Genomic DNA, 16974 nt, shown 5'->3' with positions numbered 1-16974 from the left:
TTATTCTGTGATTTTATGATGTATGCATTAGCTGATTTCAGTCTTGAGTAGGTATGATTAGTGAAGATACCAATGGGTTGAGAAAATAAAAATCAATCTGGGTTCTTGCTCTTATTTATTGTCTAACTGGTTCTTGCTACAAGGCATAGATGTGTAATAAGATTGACTGCAACAAGAACAAGCTGCCAAAGGATGTGGTGAAGGCTGGTACAATTACAACATTTGCTGAAAATGTGTTGCTGGAAAAGTGCAGCAGGTCAGGCAGCATCCAAGGAACAGGAGATTCGATGTTTCGGGCATAAGCCCTTCTTCAGGAATGCCTTTTCCAGCATCTGCAGACCTCACTTTCTCCACAATTACAATATTTGAAAGGCATCCCGATGTGTACATGATTAGGAAGTGTTTAGAAGGCCTAAAGCTGGCAAGTGAGACAATGTCAAAGTGGAATATCTGGTCAACGTGGATAAGTTGGATTGAAGGACTTACCTTCAGTGTTGTGTGCCTCGATGACTAAGTCTAATCAATCTAGGAGATAGTTAATGAAGATGAATGAGTCAGGCGAGATACTGCAGGAATGTATTCTAGGAAGGTGCTACATTTTGAGAAAGCAAAATTTTAAAATTGGATTTTCATTATGCTTAAATTGAGCAGGTCAAGCATCAACATAATTTGCATTTCCTTAAAGTTAGAGATTTAAGAGGTGATTGAGCTGAAGTTCTTCAACTGCCAAAGGAATGTAATAGGTTACATAGACAAAAATATTTTCTCTAGTAAGGAAACCAAGGAGAAAAATCTTAAAATTACAGCTAGGCTGCTTAGAAATTAAATTAAAGAGCAATTTTTGACACACATGGTGGTGTGAATCTGAAACTATCACCCTCAAGAAATTATTGATCCTTCCTAAATTGGCATTTTGAAGGCTGCCACAGGTAGAATTTTAATATAAAAAAAAACTGCTGAAAACAGGTAAGGCAAAAACTCATCCTGGCCTGAAGTGATAACACTGTTTCTGTACACTGGTGGTACCTCACTTGCTGAGTTTTTCCAGTTTATATTTCTGTTTTTCTTTGGGATTTCCAGCATTCACAGGATTATGTTTTTTTTCTGATAGGTTTTGATTGGGCAAGGGTGTTGAGGAACATGGAACAAAAGCAGTTAAATTGACTTAAAGTACAAACTGATTGAATGGCAGAGCAGTTTCTGTTCCTGTTCTTTCATCAGATATTCAGTAAAAATATTCCTACTGTTGGGACTACACTTTTCTGACTGTGTGAAAACAGGCAACTCACGCTTGCTGATTGCCCACAAGTGCCTTCCTCTCTTTATGAAAGCAAAAAAAGGGTGATAATGGAAGAAGCCTCTGAAATATTAATCTATTTATTTACAACAGTTTGCTATAACACATAATTAAAATAGTTTTTTAAAAATTTATTCATTTTACAGGATGTGAGCATTGCTGGCTGGCCAGCATTTATGGTCTGTTTATAGTTACTCTTGAGAAAGTGGTTGTGAGCTGCCTTCTTGAACCGTAGCAATCCACCTGCTGTGGGTTGATCCACAATGCCATTAGGGAGGAATTCCAGGATTTTGATCCAGTGATGGTGAAAGAATGTCAGTATATTTCCAAGTCAGAATGGTTAGTGACTTGGAGGTGAATTTGAAGGTGGTGATGTTCCCTTGTCCTTCTAGATGGAAGTGGTTGTAGGTTTGGAAGGTGCTGTTTGAGGACCTTTGGTGAATTTCTGCAGTGAATCTTGTTAAGTAGTGCACTGCTGCTACTCAGCGTTGATGGTGGAGTCAGTGGTTGCAGTGCTAATCAAGTGGACTGCTTTGTCCTGGATTAAGTCAAGCTTCTTGAGAGTTGTTGGGGCTGCACTCATCCAGGCAGTAAGGACTATTTTGTCACACTCCTGACTTGGGCCTTTTTGATGGTCGACAGGCTTTCGGGAGTAAGGATGTGGGTTATTCGCCACAGCATTCCTCGCTTCTGACCTGTTTTTGTAGCCACTGCTATGTGGGAGTACAGTTGAGTTTCTGATCAGTGATAGCTCCCAGGATGTTGATGGTGGATTCGATGATGGTAACACCATTGAATGTCAGGGGGCATTAGTTAGATTTTTTTCTTATTGGTGATGCTCATAGCCTAGCAATTGTGTGGCACGAATATTACTTGCCACTTGTCAGCCCAGATCTGGATATTGTCCAGATCTTGGTGCATTTGGACATCGATTGCTTCACTATCTGAGGAGTCGCTGTGCAATCATTGGTAAACATCCCTACTTCAGACTTTATGATGGAGGGAAGGTCATTGATGAAGTAGCTGAAGTTGGTTGGGCCTTGGACACTACCCTGATGAACTCCTGCAAGATGTTCTGCAGCTGAGATAACTGACCTCCAAAAACCACAATTGTCTTTTTTTGTGTTAGGTATGACTCTAACCACTGGAGAGTTTGCCCCCAATACCCATTGACTCCAAGTTTGCTAGGGCTCCTTGATGCCACACTTAATCAAATACAGCCTAGATGTCAAGGACTGACACTCTCACCTCACCCCTGGAATTCAGATAAATGTGTTTGAATCAAGGCTGTAATGAGGTCAGGAGCTGAGTGACCCAGGCGGAACCCAAACTGGGCGTCAGTGAGCAGGTGATTGCTGAGCAGGTGCTGCTTAATAGCATTGTTGATGACATCTTCCTCCACTTTACTGATGATAGAGAGTAAACTGATGAGGCGGTAATTGATTGGGTTAGATTTATCCCGCTTTTTATGTCCAGGACATACCTGGGCAATTTTCCACATTGTCAGGTAGATGCCAGTATTGTCACTGTACTGGAGCAGCTTGGTGAATGGAGCGGCAAGTTGTGGAGCACAAGATTTCAGTACTACTGCCAGAATGTTGTCTGGGCCCATCGCCTTTACAGTATCCAGTGCCTCCATCCATTTCTTGATATCATGTGAAGTGAATTGAATTGGCTGAAGACTGATATCTGTAGTGTTGGGACCACTGGAGGAGGCATATCAAGATAAATAACTGAAAGTTTAGTCAACTGTTTGATTTTGAAAAGGATTTTAAAGTGAAAGAAGGTGATGTTGAGGTAGAGGGCTTCAGGCGGGAATTCCAGAGCATGGGCCAAGACAGATAAAGAAATAGCTTCAACTCTCTCTGCTCGGATTGATCTCCCCAACTATCAAAGCGGAATGCTCAGAGTTGGATGAATGGAGAGTTTGAGACTTGGGGTGTTGTTACAAGGCTAGAAATGTTATACCTGATTGCGGTACCATGTGGAATTCAAGCTTTGCTATTCCTAGAGTCATCATAAAAGCTAAACATTTGTAACCAATTACACAAAATCTTCAATTTATCTTTCTGATCAACTCATGTTAACAGAAAGCACAAAACAGGTTTCTGCACTAGAAGAAAGTGAGGACTGCAGATGCTGGAGATCAGAGTCGAGAGTGTGATGCTGGAAAAGCACAGCAGGTCAGGCAACATGCTGGGAGCAGAAGAATCAACGTTTGGGCATAGCCTCTTCATCAGGAATGAGCCGCGTGGGCTGGGTGTTGAGATAAATGGGAAGGGGATGTGGCTGGGAGGAAAGGGAGCTGAGAATGCAGTAGATAGGTGAAGGTGGGGGAGGTGATAGGTTGGAAAGGAGAGTGTAGCTGATGGATGGGAAAAGCAATGAATAGGTCAAGAGTGCCGAGTTGGAGGCTTGGAATTGGGATAAAGTGAGGGGAGGGGAAATGAGAAAACTGGTGAAATGCACATTGATCCTGTGTGGTTTCACGGATTCAAAGTGGAAGATGATGTGATCTTCCTACAGACTTTAGGTGGTTAGGGTTTGATAATGGAGGAGGTCAAGGACCTGCCTGTGGAGTGGGACTGGGAGGGGAGTTGAAGCAGCCACAGGGTGGTGAGGTAGGTTGGTGTGGGTGTCCCAGGATTAGATTAGATTACCTACAGTATGAAAACAGGCCCATCGGCCCAACAAGTTCACAGCGACCCTCCGAAGAGTAACACACCCCGACCCTATATTTACCCCTGCCTAATGCACCTAACACTATGGACAACTTAGCATGGCCAATTCACCTGATGTGCACATGTTCTTTGAAATGATCCACAAGTTGGCATCCTTCCTCCAGATGTAGAGGAGACCACATCAGGTGCAACGGATGCAATAGATGACATTGGTGGAGGTACAGGTAAATTTCTGTCGGATGTGAAAGGATCCTTTGGAGCCTTAGACGGAGGTGAGGGGGGGGGTGTGGACACAGGTTTTGCACTTCCTACGGTGGCAGGGGAAGGTGCCGGTAGTGGGATGTGGACTGTTTGAGGGGTGTGGATCTGACAAGGGAGTCACGGAGGGAATGGTCTTTCCGGAACACTGATAGGGGTGGGGAGGGAAATGTATCCCTAGTGTTGGGGTCTGTTTGTAGGTGGTGTAAGTGGCAGAGGATGATGCGATGTATACAGCAGTTAGTGGGGTGGAGTGTGAGGACCTTTGGGGGGGTGGGGGGGGGGGAAGATCCTGTCCTTGTTGCGATGGGAGGGGTGTGGTTCAAGAGTGGAGGTGCAGGAAGTGGAGGAGATGCTCTGGAGGGCATCGTCAACCACATGGGAGGGGAAGTTGCGGCCTTTGAAAAAGGAGGCTATCTGGGATTTTCTACGGTGTAATTTGTCATCCTTGGAACAGCTATGGCAGAGGTGGAGGAGTTAGAAATAAGGGATGGGAGGGTGGAAGGTTAGCTGTGGGAGTCCGTGGATTTGTAGTGGATGTCTGTGGTTTGTCAGTCGCCAGATATGGAGATGGAGAGGTCCAGGAAGGGGAGGGAAGTGTCCGAGATGGTCCAAGCGATTTTGAGGTTGGGGTGAAAGGTGTTAGTGAAGTTGATGAACTGTTCAACCTCCTCATGGGAGCACGAGATAGTGCTGATACAGTCATTGATATGGTGGAGGAACAGGTTGGGGGTGGGGTGGGGGGGGTGTTGTGCCGGTGTAACGACGGAAAGATGGAGTGTTCCATCTGCCCGACAAAGAGGCAGGCGTAGCTGTGGCCCATGCGGGTGCCCATAGCTACCCCATTGATTTGGAGGAAGTGGGAGCATTGGAAGGAGAAGTTAAGGGTGAGGACCAATTCAGCCAGGCGGATGAGGGTATTGGTGGAGGGTACTGGTTGGGATGGTGTGAGAGGAAGAAACTGAGGGCTTGGAGGCCTTCATAGTGGTGGATAGATGTGTGCAAGACTGGATGTCCATGTTGAAGATAAGGCGTAGGGGGCCGAGGAAACAAAAGTCTTGGAGGAGGTGAAGAGCATAGGTGGAGTCCCAAACGTCGTTGGGGAGTTCCTGGACTAAGGGGAAGCCTTAGTTGAGGAACTGCGCAAAGTGCAGCCCTCCACTCCCACCTCAACATTACTATCAAACCAGCAGGCAAGGGGCAGGGGGAAGTCACTGCGGTAGTTTGGTGTACTGACCTCTACACCCACTAAAGCCAGATGCCAACTTGCAGAAACCATCTCCTCCTGCCCTCTTGACCATGACTTGCCCTTCCATCACCAAACCATCATATCCCGGACCATCCACAATCTCATCACCTCGGGATCTCCCATCCACAGTCTCCAACCTCATTGTCCGCAAATCCTGCATTGCCTGATTCTACCTCCTCGTGAAGATTCAGAAATATGACTTTCCCAGCTGACCCATTTTCTCAGCTGGCTCCTGTTCCACTGAACTCCTCTCTGCATACCTTGACACTGTTATGTCCCCTTAGTCCAGGAATTATAGAAAACCCCGTTTGTTGCACTTTGTTATTGAAGTGCAATTTGATGACTCACATGATTTGTGGGCGGCACGGTGGCACAGTGGTTAGCACTGCTGCCTCACAGCGCCAGAGACCCGGGTTCAATTCCCACCTCAGGCGACTGACTGTGTGGAGTTTGCACGTTCTCCCCGTGTCTGCGTGGGTTTCCTCCGGGTGCTCCGGTTTCCTCCCACAGTCCAAAGATGTGTGGGTCAGGTAAATTGGCCATGCTAAATTGCCCGTAGTGTTAGGTAAGGGGTAAATGTAGGGGTATGGATGGGTTGTGCTTCGGCGGGTCGGTGTGGACTTGTTGAGCCGAAGGGCCTGTTTCCACACTGTAAGTAATCTAATCTAATGATATTTTAATCTTGCAGGATGAAATGTATGTATGGTGCTTTTTTCCCTCGGTTTAATGCTGATTGGAAATATTTGCAGTATTTGAATACAAGTAGAAATGAAATTTGAATTAATTATTGAAAAAATCATTGCAAAATGAAGTAAATATTTCATAAAGAAAATCAATAATAATAATAATCTCTATGTTTGTATCTATCTTGGTCACTGTGGCTGTCACTTTTCCTCACTCCCACACAGATCTCTTTGCATATTCTCTAGGATGTTGTCAGCAAGCATGTTTCCACATTTTCAGCAGGAAACTCTTCCTTGGTTTGTTAGTACATTCTACCACGCCTCCTTGTGATCCAAATGGTCAGAACATTAGCCTTCACTAAAATACTGCATTCATTGAAATCTGGATTCAACACAAAATCCATGTTGAATAAACTCAGTCATTACTATTTCTGTTGTCAGGCTACCCTGCACAATAGTTTGCAGGTACAATTAATAGTGCCCATGCACATTATGGGCAATTTAGCAATTTAACTCCACACAGCGAGTCACCTGAGGCAGGAATTGAACCCAGGTCTCTGGCACTGTGAGGCAGCAGTGCTAACCACTGTGCCACTCTGCCACCCTAAGAGACATTTAGTTTGCAGGTACAATTAATAGTGCCCACACCTCCTCCCTCACTTCCCTCCAAGGCCCCAAGGGATCCTTCCATATCCGCCACAAGTTCACCTGTACCTCCACACACATCATCTATTGCATCCGCTGCACCTGATGTGGCCTCCTCTATATTGGGGAGACGGGCCGCTTACTTGCGGAACGCTTCAGAGAACACCTCTGGGACACCCGGACCAACCAACCCAACCACCCCGTGGCTCAACACTTTAACTCCCCCTCCCACTCCACCAAGGACATGCAGGTCCTTGGACTCCTCCACCGGCAGAACATAACAACACGACGGCTGGAGGAGGAGCGCCTCATCTTCCGCCTGGGAACCCTCCAACCACAAGGAATGAACTCAGATTTCTCCAGTTTCCTCATTTCCCCTCCCCCCACCTTGTCTCAGTCGGTTCCCACAACTCAGCACCGCCCTCCTAACCTGCAATCTTCTTCCTGACCTCTCCGCCCCCACCCCACTCGGGCCTATCACCCTCACCTTGACCTCCTTCCACCTATCACATCTCCATCGCCTCTCCCTCAAGTCCCTCCTCCCTACCTTTTATCTTAGCCTGCTTGGCACACTGTCCTCATTCCTGATGAAGGGCTTATGCCCGAAACGTTGAATTTCCTATTCCTTGGATGCTGCCTACCCTGCTGTGCTTTAACCAGCAACACATTTTCAGCTACCCTGCAAAATAATTTACCTTATTTACCAGTATTTAAAACTCAAATATTTGCTGGGCTAAATAGGTTCAACTAATTTTAATTCTTTAATGCTCTACTGTTTTTGAGAATTTGTAGTAATCTTTGACTTCTGTTGAACAAACATGCAACAGCAATTTCTCTTTGTGTTTTCATGTACTAAAATGTCCCAAGGCATTTCACAGAAGCATTGCTAAATGAACAATGATACTGAGGAAAATGTTAGGCGAGCTGACTAAATGCTAAGTCAAAGAAACATATTATAAGGTGGAAAGCAAGGCAAAGTGACCGAAATAGTGGAAGGGTCTACAAGAGCTTTATACCTAAGATACGTGAAGGCAGTCACCGGTGGGTTAGCACTTAAAAGCTCAGCTGTTGAAGAGGTCAGAATTCAAAGAATATGAATATGCTGAGGGTTTGGAAGGCTGGAGGAGATTAGAGTCAGGGCTAGAGGTAAGGTCATGGAGGAAGTTGAAACTAAGGAAGAGAATTTAAAAATCCATGTTCCTCGTAAGATGTGGATTTTGGTGAGAAAATTTGAAGAGGAAAGGGGAGTTGGAAACGGAATGATAGTTTGCAAGAATAGCGGGGTCCAGGTTTTTTGGAGAGTGGTGATGATGACAGATTTCCTGACAGAAGGACAACACCCAAAGTGAGAGAATTATTAATAATATTAATTTACATGGGGATCAAAATGGAAAGTTGTGTGATGAGCAGTTTAGTGGGAACAGAGGTGACGGAACAGGAGGTGGACCTGTGTGTAGATTAATTTCCTACTGTTATGCCTTTTCAACAGAGAATTGAAATATGTATATCTTCAGTTAATTTTACACTTGCCTTTGTCTTCAGGGAATAAATGACTGCTAATTTGATATGAACTCATTTATTTCTAATAGTTTAATAACTTATTTTGCTGCAAATGTGTTGCTGGTCAAAGCACAGCAGGTTAGGCAGCATCTCAGGAATAGAGAATTCGACGTTTCGAGCATAAGCCCTTCATCAGGAATAAGAGAGAGAGAGCCAAGCAGGCTGAGATAAAAGGTAGGGAGGAGGGACTAGGGGGAGGGGCGATGGAGGTGGGATAGGTGGAAGGAGGTCAAGGTGAGGGTGATAGGCCGGAGTGGGGTGGGGGCGGAGAGGTCAGGAAGAGGATTGCAGGTTAGGAGGGCGGTGCTGAGTTGAGGGAACCGACTGAGACAAGGTGGGGGGAGGGGAAATGAGGAAGCTGGAGAAATCTGAATTCATACCTTGTGGTTGGAGGGTTCCCAGGCGGAAGATGAGGCGCTCCTCCTCCAGCCGTCGTGTAGTTGTGTTCTGCCGGTGGAGGAGTCCAAGGACCTGCATGTCCTCGGTGGAGTGGGAGGGGGAGTTAAAGTGTTGAGCCACGGGGTGATTGGGTTGGTTGGTTCGGGCGGCCCAGAGGTGTTCTCTGAAGCGTTCCGCAAGTAAGCGGCCTGTCTCACCAATATAGAGGAGGCCACATCGGGTGCAGCGGATGCAATAGATGATGTGTGTGGAGGTACAGGTGAACTTGTGGCGGATATGGAAGGATCCCTTGGGGCCTTGGAGGGAAGTGAGTGTGGAGGTGTGGGCGCAAGTTTTACATTTCCTGCGGTTGCAGGGGAAGGTGCCGGGGGTGGAGGTTGGGTTGGTGGGGGGTGTGGATCTGACAAGGGAGTCACGAAGGGAGTGGTCCTTGCGGAACGCTGATAGGGGAGGGGAGGGAAATATATCCTTGGTGGTGGGGTCCGTTTGGAGGTGGCGGAAATGGCGGCGGATAATACGTTGTATGCGCAGGTTGGTGGGGTGGTAGGTGAGAACCAGTGGGGTTCTGTCTTGGTGGCGGTTGGAGGAGCGGGGCTCAAGGGCGGAGGAGCGGGAAGTGGAGGAGATGCGGTGGAGGGCATCGTCGATCACGTCTGGGGGGAATCTGCGGTCCTTGAAGAAGGAGGCCATCTGGGCTGTGCGGTGTTGGAATTGGTCCTCCAAAATAACTTATTTTGGTGAGCTCATGACTTTAATTTCAATAAAATGGCTCAGTGAGAGATTTCTACCTTTGTGTATTACTCAGCTGTGAGCCAACAAAGAGGGCAAATAGGTAACCTTTTCACCCTTAACTGCTGTTACCTGTTGTTAAATGTGGCGTGGTGGTGCTCAGTGGGACTGTGTTTTCCTCTGTTTGTGGAAGCAATTATTCTTCACTCACTGTCAACTTCTCAATGACAAAGTTGAGATTCAAAACTTCAGGAATTTTTGCTGTAGAATACATTAGATGATCTGTTCTTGTGTTATTTATAACTGCAAAATTCAATGAAGAAGGTATGTTTTGTTTATTCAAATAATGTGCCTGTTAATTCCCTTTAAATGTATAGGATTCCATTATTTTCTGACAAACTGACTTCTGAAACAAAACAAAATAAAAATGTTGTAATAAATAATGGTGAGAAAATGGAATCCTGATGATTGCACTGGCATGTTATGGATTATGGCATGAGCATATGACAATATATTTTAGGTATACAGTCTGGTGGGATGAAAGGGTACAAGACAATACGTTTTGACACACTATCTTTGTAAATTCCAGACTGACTGTTGGAACACAAAATGGTGAAAACAAGGTATTTTCCTAAATGGATTAGTGGAAAACTCAATTGGATGAGACAGCCATCACAATTCTGTCAGGTTTACTTGAGTGATGGAAAGAGATAGGTGTACTCCACCGAGCAAGAGTTACAGCTGGGGGAAGGGAAATTACGATGCAATTAGGAAAGATTTAGGAACCGTAGAATGGGGAAGGAAACTGCAGGGGATGAGCACATTAAAAATGTGGAGCTTATTCAAGGAAACGCTCCTGTGTGTCCTAGATAAGTATACACCTGTCAGGCAGGGAGGAAAATGTAGAACGCGTGAGCTCTGGTTTACTAAGGAAGTGGAATCCCTGGTCAAGAAGAAGAAGAAGGCTTACATTAGGACAAAATGTGAAAACTCAGTTAGAGTGCTTGAGGGTTACAAGGAAGTCAGGAAAGACCTAAAAAGAGAGCTCAGAAGAGCCAGGAGGAGACATATGAAGTTGTTGGCGGATAGGATCAGAGTTAACCCTAAGGCTTTCCATAGGTATGTCAGGAATAAAAGAATGACAAGAGTTAAATCAGGGCCAATCAAGGATAATAGTGGGAAGTTGTGTGTGGTATCGGAGGAGATAGGAGAAGCACTAAATAAATATTTTTTGACAGTGTTCACTATAGAAAATGAAAATGTTGGTGAGGAAGATATGGAGATACTTGCATCTAGACTAGAAGACATTGAGGTTCACAGGAAAGAGATATTAGAAATACTGTAGAGTGTGAAAATAGACAAGTCCCCTGGGCCGGATGGGATCTTATCCTAGGATCCTCTGGGAAGCAGGGGAAGAGATTGCCGAGCTTTTGGCATTGATCTTCAAATCATCATTGTCTACAAGAATAGTGCCTGAGGACTGGAGGATAGAAAATGTAGTTCCCTTGTTCAAAAAGAATAGTAGAGACAACCCTGGTAATTAGAGACCAGTGAGTCTCACTTCAGTTGTTGGTAAAGTGTAGGAAAAGGTTTATAAGAGATAGGATTTATAACCATCTGGAAAAAAAAATCTGATCAGAGACAGTCAGCACGGTTTTGTGAAGGGTAGGTCGTGCCTAACGAATCTTATTGAGTTTTTTGACAAAGTGACCAAACAGGTAGATAAGAGTAGACCAGTTGATGTGGTGTATATAGATTTCAGCAAGGCATTCGATAAGGTTCCCCACAGTAGGCTATTATACAAATGCAGCGGAATGGGATTGTGAGAAACATGGCAGTTTGGATCAGTAATTGGCTTGCTGAAAGAAAACAGAGGGTTGTAGTTGATGGAACATGTTCATCTTGGTGTCCAGTTACTAGCAGCGTACCACAAGGGTCAGTGTTGGGTCCACTGCTGTTTGTCATTTTTATAAATGACCTGGATGAGGGCTTAGAAGGGTGGGTTAGTAAATTTGCGGATGACATTAAGGCCGGTGGAGTTGTGGATAGTGACGAGGGATGTTGTAGGTTACAGAGAGACATCGATAGGATGCAGAGCTGGGCTGAGAGGTGGCAAATGGAGTTTAATGTGGACAAGTGTGAGGTGATACACTTTGGCTGGAGTAATCGGAATGCAAAGTACTGGGCTAATGGTAAGATTCTTGGGAGTGCAAATGAGCAGAGAGATCTCTGTGCCCATGTATACAGATCCCTGAAAGTTGCCACCCAGATTGACAGGGTTGTTAAGAAGGCATACAGTGTTTTGGCCTTTATTAATAGAGGGATTGAGTTCCGGAACCAGGAGGTTATGCTGTAGCTGTACAAAGCTCTGGTACGGCCACACTTGGAGAATTGTGTACAGTTCTGATCACCGCATTATAAGAAGGATGTGGAAGCTTTGGAAAGGGTGTAGAGGAGATTTACTAGGATGTTGCTTGGTATGGAAGGAGGGCCTTGAGGCTGTTCTCGTTAGGAAGAAGAAGGTTGAGAGGTGACTTAATAGAGACATACAAGATAATCAGAGGGTGAGATAGGGTGGACAGGGAGAGCCTTTTCCCAAGTATGGGGACGGCAAACATGAGGGGACACAACTTTAAAGTGCGGGGAGATAGGTATAAGACAGATGTCAGAGGTAGTTTCTTTACTCCGAGAGTAGTAAGGGTATGGAATGCTTTGCCTGCAACGGTAGTAGATTCGCCAAGTTTAAGTGCGTTTAAGTCATCATTGGACAGGCATATGGACGTATGTGGAATAGTGTAGGTGGGATGGGCTTCAGGTTAGTATGACAGGGCGGCACAACATCGAGGACCGAAGGGCCTGTACTGTTCACATTGACTAGGAGAAAATGAGGACTGCAGATGCTGGAGATCAGAGTTGAGTGTGTGGTGCTGGAAAAGCACAGCAGGTCAGGCAGTATCTGAGGAGCAGGAGAATTGATGTTTCAGGCATAAGCCCTTCATCAGGAATGTTCACATTGACTGTCTGATTATAGAACTGCTGTGTCTGTGCCTGGACTGGTTGGAAGAATTGGTGATTGGCATCAGTTACGTAAAATAAAGGAGAAATTCATTTACAAACAGAAATTCTGCCATGAAATATTGTAACTGTGAAACCTGCGTTTAGAATTATGTAATTTCTTTTTAACAGCAGCTCAAAGATACTCTTATTATGACCAGCATTTGACTTGCAAGACATATTTTAGTTATTAAATATATTGCTGAAGCATTCATACATTGTGACAGTATGTCACTGTTCCCCCTGTAAAAGATGGTTATCATTTCTGAGCTGTGCAATTTACATTCTTGTAATACTGATTGTTACTGTTTTGTGGTTTTGTTACAGGCGAAGACACACATACAATGGCAAGGTAACATGGCATTTTTGTTTATCAACTCTTACATGTAGATCAGATGTAGGAAATATTGCCATTAACTTAGAGTAAGGTAAATGAGTGCAGATGTTTCATTTTTGATGTTGTGTTCTTTAATTATGAAATTTGTAATTTGTTAGGATTTTCTCTCTCTATTTTGCCAGTCCATGTACTGGCATCCACAATAGAAACATGTAGATGATTCATGGTAATCTTCACAAAGGTGAAGGTCATGGCCGTGGACTTTTAAATGATGACAGTTAAATTATTTGGCTGACTTATCAAGCATCTGGATAATGGATCTCTCCTTCAACTTGTACATCAAACCAAGATTTTATTTTACCACATCAAGAAAGATTTACGTACCAAACATCTCTTAGGATACAAAAACAGAAATCGCTGGAAAAGCTCAGCCGATCTGGCAGTACCTGTGGAGAAAAATCAGAGTTAATGTTTCGGGTCTCCATCAGAAGTGTCTATGTGGAGTTTGCATATTCTCTCCGTGTTGTGTGAGTTTCCTCCGGATGCTCCGACTTCCTTCCATAGTCCAAAGCTTAGGTAGATTGACCACATTAAAATTGCCCATGGTGTCCAGGAATGTGCAGAACTGTTACTAATGTGGACCAGAAGTTGTTAACAATGGATTTGTTATGATGACAAAGGTTGGGGGAAGGACATGGAAGATGATGCTCAGGACCTCGAATTATTAGTTTGGATATTGAGTCCAGAAGGCCACAGCACCCCTAAGTGAAAATGAGATGTTGTTCTTCCAGCTTACGTTGAACTTTGCTGGAGCATTGCAACAACCCTGAGGTAGTGATGTTGGCCAGGGAACGCAGTGGTGTATTAAATTGTAGGCAACTGAAAGTTTAGGGTCATTTTTCTGGTCAAAATTTAGGTGTTCTGCAAAATAGTCACCCAGTGGGTCACACACCGTTGCTGTTCAAAAAGATATTCACAACCCTCTTGAAAGACTTAATTGAATCATCCTCCGCCACATAATGGATTCCACACCCTAAGTCCTTGCGATGTGAAAAAGGTTTTTCTTTCATCACTCTTGCTTTGCTTGTACATTAATTTAAATCTGTCCTCTCATTATTTTTTTTTAACTAGTGGAATCTGCTTCTCTTTATCTACTATGTTCAACCTACGTATGATTTTGAAAACCTCAATCAGATCTCTTGCTGCTTCTCTCAAGAGAAAACAGCCTCAACATCTTCAATCTGTTCTCTACAGCTGAAGTTTCACATCGCTGGAACTATTCATGAAATTGCTTTTGCACTCTCTTCATTGCATTATATGTTTTCCTTATAATTTGGTATGCACAACTGTAAACAATACTCTAGCTGAGGTTTAATGAATACCTTAAACGAGTTCGACATCACTTCCTTGCTCTTGTATTCTCAGCTTTAATAATGACATAGAACACAGTCCTTTTATTTATTGCTCCCTCCACCTCGCCTGATACCTCCAATGATCTGTGTACAAATGCTCCAAGATCCTTCTGCTCCTGTACTCCCTGTCTTTCTGTGTTCATCTGACCAAAGTGCATAATTTCTTATTCCCTTCTTATTCATGTATTTGTCCAGGTGCATTGAAACTCATCTGCCACCTCTGTATCCCCTGTACCAACTTAACAGTGTTCTTGTACACCATTACATTTTACAATTATTCCAAGTTCAGTGTCATCTGCAAACTTGGAATTTATCCCCTGCACACCAAGATCCAGATCATTGATATACATCAGGAAAAGTAGGGGTCCCAATACCAACTGCTGGGGAACTAAACTACAAGCCTTCCTCTAGCCAGAAAAATATCACTTGATCATTACTCTTCATTGTCTACCATGGAGCTAATATTATATCCATGTTGTCACTGTCCCTTTTATATCATAATCTAAATCTTATCTCGCAAGTTTAATGTAAAGAACTATATTGATGCTTTCTGGAAATCCATGAAAGCATTACTGTCATCAGCCCATTCTGTTGCTTCAAAACAACTCTAATAAGTTAGTTTAACATGAGTTCCCCTATAGAAAACCATGCTGACTCTTCGTCATCAACCCACCTTTTTCCCTGTGACAGCTAATAATTGTTTCCAAACATTTTCCCACTACTGAAGTTAAACTAACTGATTTTCAATTTCTGAATTAGGCTTACAACCTTTTTGAAGTTAAAAATCACGCAACACCAGACTATAGTTCAGGTTTATTTAGAAGCACTAGCTTTCGGGGTGCTGCTCCTTCATCACGTGGTTGTGGAGTGTAAGATCGTAAGACACAGAATTTATAGCAAAAGTTTACAGTGTGATGTAACTGAAATTATATATTGAAAAAGACCTGGATTGTTTGTTAAGTCTGTCATCTTTTAGAATGACTGTGTTGGTTTCAGTTCAAACTGTTGGACTGTAACCTGGTGTTATGTGATTTTTAACTTTTTACGCCCCAATCTAACACCGGCACTTCCAAATCACAACAACCTTTTTTGAACAGGGTTGTAATGTTAGCAAATCTCCAGTCTGCGGTGGTACCCTGGAATCCAGTGAAGGCTGAAAGTTTATAGCCTGTGAGCCTCTTCAATTTCTACCCTTCCTTCAAAATTCTTGAGTGCATTTCATAAGGTGTCGATACATTGTAATGCTTATGCGCCAACAATCTATCCAAGACTACGACTTATTAATTTCGATCCCTTCTAGAGACAGGTTGAGCAGCAGCACCCACCTTTGTAATGACAGATGCAAGGTATTTATTTAACAGCCCAGCCCTCTGCTTCTGTTTGTAAATGATCTCCTTTCACCACCTGTAGACGATTTTCAGATTTCCCTTTTGTTATCTGCTAGTGTTTGTTCATAGTTCCTCTACTTTTCCGCTGTTCCCCCTTCCCCAAAACCTTTGATATTCCTGTTGATTCTCAATTTTATTTTCTTTCTAATATTAATTTTGACCTTCTTGATCATTCTCCAAGCCTGTGCCCCACATTTTGCCCTTACGCACTAAAACCGTCTACTGTCTTCACTTCCATGATCTGTATCCCTCTATTCCCTTCTTGTTCATGTATTTGACCAGGTGCTTCTTGAATGCTGCTGTTGTTTCTGCTCCCACTACCTTCTGGCAATGTTTTCCAGACACTCATCCCCTTTTGTGTGAAAAATGTGCTTCACACATTTCTTTTAAGCTTTCCCCCTTGCACCTTGAATCTGTGTCCCCTAGTAATTGACCCCTCCAACCTGGGAAAAAGCCTCATACTTCCCAATATATCCATGCCATTCAGAATCTTATAAACGTCTATTAGGTCGCCCCCTCAACTTCCTGTGCTCCAATGAAAATAAACCTAGTCTGTTCAACTTGTCTTCATAACTAAAATCCCGTATACCTTGCAACATCCTGCTAAACCTTTCCTGTACCCTCTCCAAAGCAACCGCACCCTTCTGGTTGGATTATATACATATTGTGTCAAGAATCTCTCCTGAAAGGTCCCTCATGGGAGACTGGTACAAAAGGTGAAGTCACATAGTATCAAGGGTGAGCTGGCAACATGGATACAGAACTGGCTTAGTCATAGGAGATCGAGGAGATTAGTGTGGTGACCAGAACACAATATTCCAAGTGTGGCCGAACTAACATTCTATAAAGCTGCAGCATAACTTGTCTATCCTTATACTCAATGTCCCTTCCAATGAAGGCATGCATTCCATAAACTGTTTTTCTACTACCTTATCTACCTGCACTGCTACCTTCAGCAATCTGTCGACCTGCACATCCAGATCCCTCTGCATATCAATGCTCCTAAGGGTTCTGCCATTCACTTTATAATTTCCATTTGTATTTGACCTTCCAAAATACTTCACCTCACATTTGTCCAGGTTACACTCGAACTGCCATTTTTCTGCCCATACCTCCAACTGATCTATAGCCTGCTGTATCCTCTGACAGTCCTCCTCACTATCTACAACTCCACCAATCTTTGTGTCATCCTCAAACTTACTAATTAGACCAGCTATGTTTTCTTTCAAATCATTTATGTCGATAACGAACAGCAGAGGTCCCAGCACTGCAGAATACCACT

General features: G+C 43.8%; 1 protein-coding gene across 4 annotated transcripts in view; it reads left to right on the top strand.

Moving 5' to 3' along the window:
• The window catches only part of cep112 (centrosomal protein 112), a 572452-nt gene that overhangs the window by 67487 nt on the left and 487991 nt on the right, over window positions 1-16974 (top strand). For all 4 annotated transcript variants that reach the window (XM_060844726.1, XM_060844724.1, XM_060844725.1 and 1 more), the window contains exon 5: window positions 12883-12907. In XM_060844726.1, coding sequence (XP_060700709.1) covers window positions 12883-12907 — 25 coding nt within the window. The remainder of the gene's footprint in view (window positions 1-12882; window positions 12908-16974) is intronic.

The sequence above is a fragment of the Hemiscyllium ocellatum genome, chromosome 25, assembly GCF_020745735.1.
Source record: "Hemiscyllium ocellatum isolate sHemOce1 chromosome 25, sHemOce1.pat.X.cur, whole genome shotgun sequence".
Lineage (NCBI taxonomy): Eukaryota > Metazoa > Chordata > Chondrichthyes > Orectolobiformes > Hemiscylliidae > Hemiscyllium > Hemiscyllium ocellatum.
Note: the sequence above shows the minus strand (reverse complement) of the source record. Positions and strands in the feature narration are given on the sequence as shown.